Below are 6,000 nucleotides of genomic sequence, written 5' to 3'. Positions count from 1 at the left end.
AAGGAGGCCACACTTGGAGCATTGAATGCAGTAGATGATATTAAGAGAGGTGCAGGTGAATCTCTGCCTCACCTGAAAGGACTGTTTGGGTCCCCGGATGGAGGTGATGGGGGTGGTGTAGGAGCAGGTGTTGCACCTATGGCGGGGGCAGTGGAAAGTCCCCGGGGTGGGAGCAGGATGGGTGGGGGGCAGGGGGGGGGGAATGGAGTGAACTAGGGAGTTGCAGAGAGAGTGGTCCCTATGAAAGGCAGAAAGCGGTGGGGAGGGGAAGATATGCTTGGTGGTGGGGTCCCGTTGGAGATGGCAGAAATGGTGGAGAATGATGTGTTGGATACGTAGGCTGGTGGGATGAAATGTGAGGACAAGGGGGACCCTATCCCTGTTGGGTCTGGGAGGGGTGGGGGTGAGAGCGGAGGTGCGGGAAATGGCAGATACGGGTGCGAGCTCTCTCGACCACAGTCAGAGGGAAGCCCCAGTTAGAAAAGAAGTTGGACATCTCGGATGTTCTGAAGTGGAAAGCGTCATCATGGGAGTAGATGCGGCGGAAGCGGAGAAATTGAGAAAAAGGGATCGCGTCCTTGCAAGAGACAGGGTGGGAGGAGCTGTAATGGAAGGCGTCCGTGGGTTTGTAGAAGATGCTAATTTTCACCCTGCTCTGCAATTTACTTGGACTATCTCTGACGCCTCTCTCTCCTTCCTCGATCTTTCCATCTCCATCTCAGGAGATCCCTTATCCACCGACATCTTCTACAAAGTCAATCCTCGGCCTCCTCCACTGCCAGGAGAATTCCAAGCACAACCTGGAAGAACAGCACCTCATTTTCCATCTTGGAACCTTGCAGCCTAACGGCAACATAGTATTTTTCATCTAGATTTCAGCATCTGCAGTCCTTTGTTTCTCTACAGACCAATGAGGCTAACGTCAGTGATGGGAAAGTTGTTGGAGGAGATTCTGAGAGACAGGATTAATTTGCATATGGAAAGGTAAGGAATGTTAGAGATAGTCAGCGTGGCTTTGTGTATGGCAAATCATGTTTCACAAATTTGAGTTTTTTGAACAATTGACCAAGAGGATTGAGGGGGCAGGATGGTAGACGTTGTCTACATGTACTTTAGCAAGGCCCTGCCTGGTAGGCTGGTTTAGAAGGTTAAACCAGAGCAGGACACACACTGTGAATAACTGGGCCCTGGGGAGTATTGTTGAGAAGTACAAAGTTCCCTGAAAATGGTGACACAGGTAGAGAGGGTGGTGAAGAAGGCATACAGCATGCTTGCCTTCATCGGTAGGGGCAATGAGTACAAGAGTTGGGATGTCATGTTGCAACTGTGCAAGTTGTTGGTGAAGCCACAATTGTGCATTTGTCACCACACTTTGAAGTGGTGTGATTAAGCTAGAGGAGGTGCAGAAAAGGTTCATCAGAGTGTTACCTGGACTTGGGTTATAAGGTGTAGAGAGATATGGGCCAAATGCAGGCAAATGGGACTAGCTTAGATAGACATCTTGGTCAGCATGGATGAGTTGGGCCAAAAGGAAGGGTTTGATCAGACATGTGAAAAGGGTTTTTCCATTCGTAGGGACTTATAAACCGAGGACTATCAATATAAGACAGTCGCTAATAAATCCAACAGTAAGAGTGGTGGGTATAGGGGGTGATTGAGGCAAGTGATGAAGGAGAGGGGAGGTGGCTGGTGTGCAGAATAAACTCTTATCATTGACCAGATGGACTGAATGGCTTGTGCTAAAGAATCAACCCCTAATATACCTGTTTAATAAAAACCTAACAATCTCTATTTTTCCATTTCTTCTTACCTGATCACACCCCTTGCATGCACTTTCTGCCCACACCCCCGCCACGTCCCGCCCCTACAAGTAGGCAGGTCTGCAGTTTTTTGCCTTTAGCAAAGAAGCGCATCCTGACTTTGCCCCTGAACAGCCTGGCTCGAACATCTACACCTATTTGCTCTGGACTCTGTAAATAGCAGCAGGAGTTGATCTGGAGAGCCAGACTAAAGGCCAAGCTTGGAATGATCTTATGGAAACGCAAGAGACTGCAGATGTTGGAATCTGGAGCAGCATGAATTTCACTGGAGGAGCTCAGCGGGTCGAGCAGCATCTGTGGGGGAAAGGAACTGTCGATGTTTCAGGTCGAACCCTGCGTCAGGACTCAGAGTCTGTGCTTTTCACTCAGTTGCTCCAGCAGATTATTTGTTGCTTTGGTATGGTCTAATTTTTGGGAGCTGAGTTCCAAGCTATGTCAATGGAGAGGTCTGATTGTGGATTTGAGGAGTGAGTTTTAACAGATCATCATTCTCAAAATCTGATTTCCTGCAGAGTTTGCATTTGACTAAATCCTCATTGTGTACATTTATTAACTGGCCAATAAATGAACAGATAAAATAATACCCGAGAAAGTGTTGATAGACTTGTGAAAAATCTCTTTACTCATAAAATAATGTAAGTACACGCAGAGCAAAGCTCCAGCCTATTTACGTCTCCCATCACTACTCAGAGACTCCAAGAGCTGACCAAAGCCTCTGTGGACAAACCTTATCCTGTACACTGTGGGTGCAAAGCACCCTGTGTCAGTCAGAGCAGCTCCAGAGAAATTTAAACCAGCTTGAGGTCTACAGAGAAGCATTGGCCTGGAGATTGAGCTTCAGCAGAACTCTCATTCCAGAATTGTTTGTAAGGGAGTTTTGTTTTTAGATCAGGGACAGTTTTTTTCTGGTCCTCATTAAGGTGAGGTTTATCTTGGTAATTCTCATCTTAATGAGTTGAGAAATTGTGGCGTTCAGTGTTCTGCAGTTAGGTAAAGCATGGGGCAGGTGCAGACTAATGATCTCTCTATACTCTTGAGTGATATATCTTAGCCTCAGAAGGGGTGAGTGGACATCTCCACACTAGCCATAGACATCAATTGGAATTTGGTACTACGTCAAGTGGATTTTTAGGCTTGTCTGCCCAAAGTGGACAGGACTTTGGAGCCTCATTATTTAACAACCAGAGATCAGCAAGGGTGGGATTCAAATCAGGGTCCCAAGGGTGCTAATGCAGGCTTAATCAGAGAAAGGAAGCTTACGACCCTTTAAGGTAAGCTTAGTTTGGACCCAGAGGTGGAAGGTTAGTGAGCTAGAGAGAGAAAGCATTCAGTTTGGGATATGAACTCAGATCCTCCCTGGGAGATGACGGTGTGGTGGTCAGTTACATCACACCGCCTCCAGTGGTGAAAAGTCACCTCCATCAGCTAAGGGGTGACAGCTGCATTCAGCCTCGAGCCTGGGATAAGAAGACCGTGTGTGGATGCCGACATCGCACAGCCCTCATCAGTGATAAGGGCCATTCAGCCCATCAGTCTGAGGTAAATTGGAACAGGTCCCACCTCAGTGAGGATACATTTGCCCTGCCACTCTGGACATGAACTCTGGTCCCAGTGACGAAAGGAGTCTGCTGACTATCCACACATCTGTGAGGGAGGGTAAGTGTTCATACCGTGGGCCCAGCACCCTGGGCTGGATTGGATCCAAGCCCTGGAAGTTAAAGGACAGTGTTCTGGCCCATTACACCATCCCTTCCTGGATAATTTTAAGGAACAATGTAGATTTTCTAAAGAATGCTAAAATGGCTCATTTGTAACCACAAATACCAACAACTGCTGCACTGTTTTTTTGAAAAAGATTTGCTCTACAATAAAAGTCCAGCAGCTATTTATTGTCAAATGGCCCTCTGGAGCAGGTGGACGGATGGTGCACTCCTTGTGTTTTTTGTGGTATCTTCTCTTCAGCGATGGCCCATGCACAGCACGTTGAAGGAGACCAGCGGTATCATTGGTTATGCAAGGTTTCTGATGCAAAGGGACAATTGTGATTCAGGTTGGCTGCTTTGGTTCTATCCTCAGAGAAGCTTCATAAAGGCTTTCTTCATCCATGACATTGGACTGGACCAGTAAGTATCGTGCCACCTGATTGAAACAAAACAAGAAATTTTTATTAGAAATAGTCTGATAGGTTGTACAGTTGACTAGAGCACAGGTGAATTCTTCCTACAGTTTATGTCTACATCCTGACTAAAGTCAAGTTCAGCACTGCGATGGGACTATATTTACCAGCTCCCAGGTAAGGTATTCCATATTCAACACCCAGTTCACAGCCTGAGCCAGGAAACCTCATGGACATTACCATTGCCTTTCCTATTGGAAATCTCATATACTTGGAAACTTGGGAGTTCCCCTTCTCCGTACTCTGCAAGTTGTACAGGACTGAATCACAAACAGGAGGTCAGGTTACCTTCTCTGACAGGCATCAATGAAACAGTTGGATCTTTATGACCAGGGCCAATGTGCTGCCCTGGAAAATTAGCAGCTCTCCGAACCTCATCTGGAAATACGGGATTTGAATTGGCATTCTCTTCGTTATCTTACCCAAAAAGACACCTCATTATCCTTCATTGTTGCCTCAGTGATCTCACTCTCACCTCTGAGTCAGAAACATTTGCATTCAAACCTACTCCAGAGAATACAGTGCAGAAATCTAGACCAAAACTTCTAGTGCACACACTGTGGGAATGGTGCAATGTCAGATATACCTTCTTTTGGATGAGATGTTAAGTGAACCACATGTCTACTCACAAAGGTAAAGTTAAAAGATGCCATGTTATTATCTGAACAAGAGGTGAAAATAGTTATCCATGCTGATCTGGTCAAAATGTGTCTTTCAATCAACTTCACCATAAAGTGGTCTTCTAATCATTATCACATTGCAGATTGTGGGATTTTGCTGTGGACAATTTGGCTACCATTTTCCTTATTGCAATGGTGACTGTGTTTCAAAAATACTTCATTGGCTATAAAAAAAGGGACTTGGAGCCATGAAAGGTGGCGGAGAAACACAAAGCGTTTTGTTTTTCTCTGTTGGAAGCACTTTGTTCTTGGTTATCTGTAGGTCATCTGCAAAATACCCATTGATCACAAGGTGGTCAATTAAATGTAGTGAAACAAGTGATTTGTAGCCACAAAACAAAAGAGAAAAAGAAGTTTTTTTAATTTCCTCAATTTTAGGGATCCACTGATAAGACAAGCATTTGTTTCCCATGTCTAATTGCTCTTAAGAAATTATTGGTCATAAATGGCACAGAAACAGGCCTCTCGGCCCAACATCCATGCAGCCAAGGTGCCTACCTGAGCTACTCCCATTTGCCTGCATTTGGCCCATATCCCTCTAAACCTTTCCTATCCATGTACCTGTCCAAATGGCTTTTAAATGTTGTAATTGTACCCGTCTCTACCACTTCCTCTGGCAACTCATTCCATATACCCAACACCCTCTGTGTGAAAAACTTGCTTCCTCAGATCCTCTTTAAATCCTTCCCCTCTCACCTTAAATCTATGTCCTCATAGTTTCAGAATCCCCTATCCTGGGAAAAGACTCTGACAATCCACCTTACCTTTATAAGCATCCATAAAGTCACCCCGTAGCCTCCTTCATTCCAGGAGAAACAGTCCCAGCCTACCCAGTCTCTCCTTTTAACTCAAGCCCTCCAGTCCTGGCAATATCGTTGTGAATATCTTCTGCATCCTCTCTAGCTTAATCACATCCTTTCTGTATATATTGACCAGGACTGCAAACAATATTCCAGCTGCAGTCTCACCAATGTCTTGTACAGCTGTAACTTCTGTACTCAGTGCCCCATCAATGAAGGCAGGTGTACCATATGCCTTCTTCACCACCTTGTCCGCCTGGGTCTCCACTTCAGGGAACTATGTACTTGTACCCCTTAGCCTCTCTGTTCTACAACACTCCCCAGGGCCCTGTCGTTCACTGTGTATGTCCTGCCCAGCTTAACTTCCCAAAATGCATCACTTTGCACTTGTCTGAGTTCAATTCCATCCTGCCGCTCCATATCCCACTTTCCCAGTGGATCCAGATCCTGTTGCAACCTTAGACAACCTTCTTCACTGTCCACCACACCACCAAATTTGGTGTCATCTGCAAACTTCATAATTA

General features: G+C 45.7%; 1 protein-coding gene across 1 annotated transcript in view; it reads right to left on the bottom strand.

Moving 5' to 3' along the window:
* Window positions 1–2,421: 2,421 nt before the first annotated feature.
* Window positions 2,422–6,000, bottom strand: part of rasgrf1 (Ras protein specific guanine nucleotide releasing factor 1) — a 68,773-nt gene continuing 65,194 nt past the window's right edge. The window contains 1 exon segment of the mRNA XM_052040662.1: window positions 2,422–3,959. Within this exon segment, the coding sequence (XP_051896622.1) occupies window positions 3,867–3,959 (93 nt within the window). The 3' untranslated portion in view covers window positions 2,422–3,866.

Source organism: Pristis pectinata, chromosome 28, assembly GCF_009764475.1.
Source record: "Pristis pectinata isolate sPriPec2 chromosome 28, sPriPec2.1.pri, whole genome shotgun sequence".
Taxonomy (NCBI): Eukaryota; Metazoa; Chordata; class Chondrichthyes; order Rhinopristiformes; family Pristidae; genus Pristis; species Pristis pectinata.
Note: the sequence above shows the minus strand (reverse complement) of the source record. Positions and strands in the feature narration are given on the sequence as shown.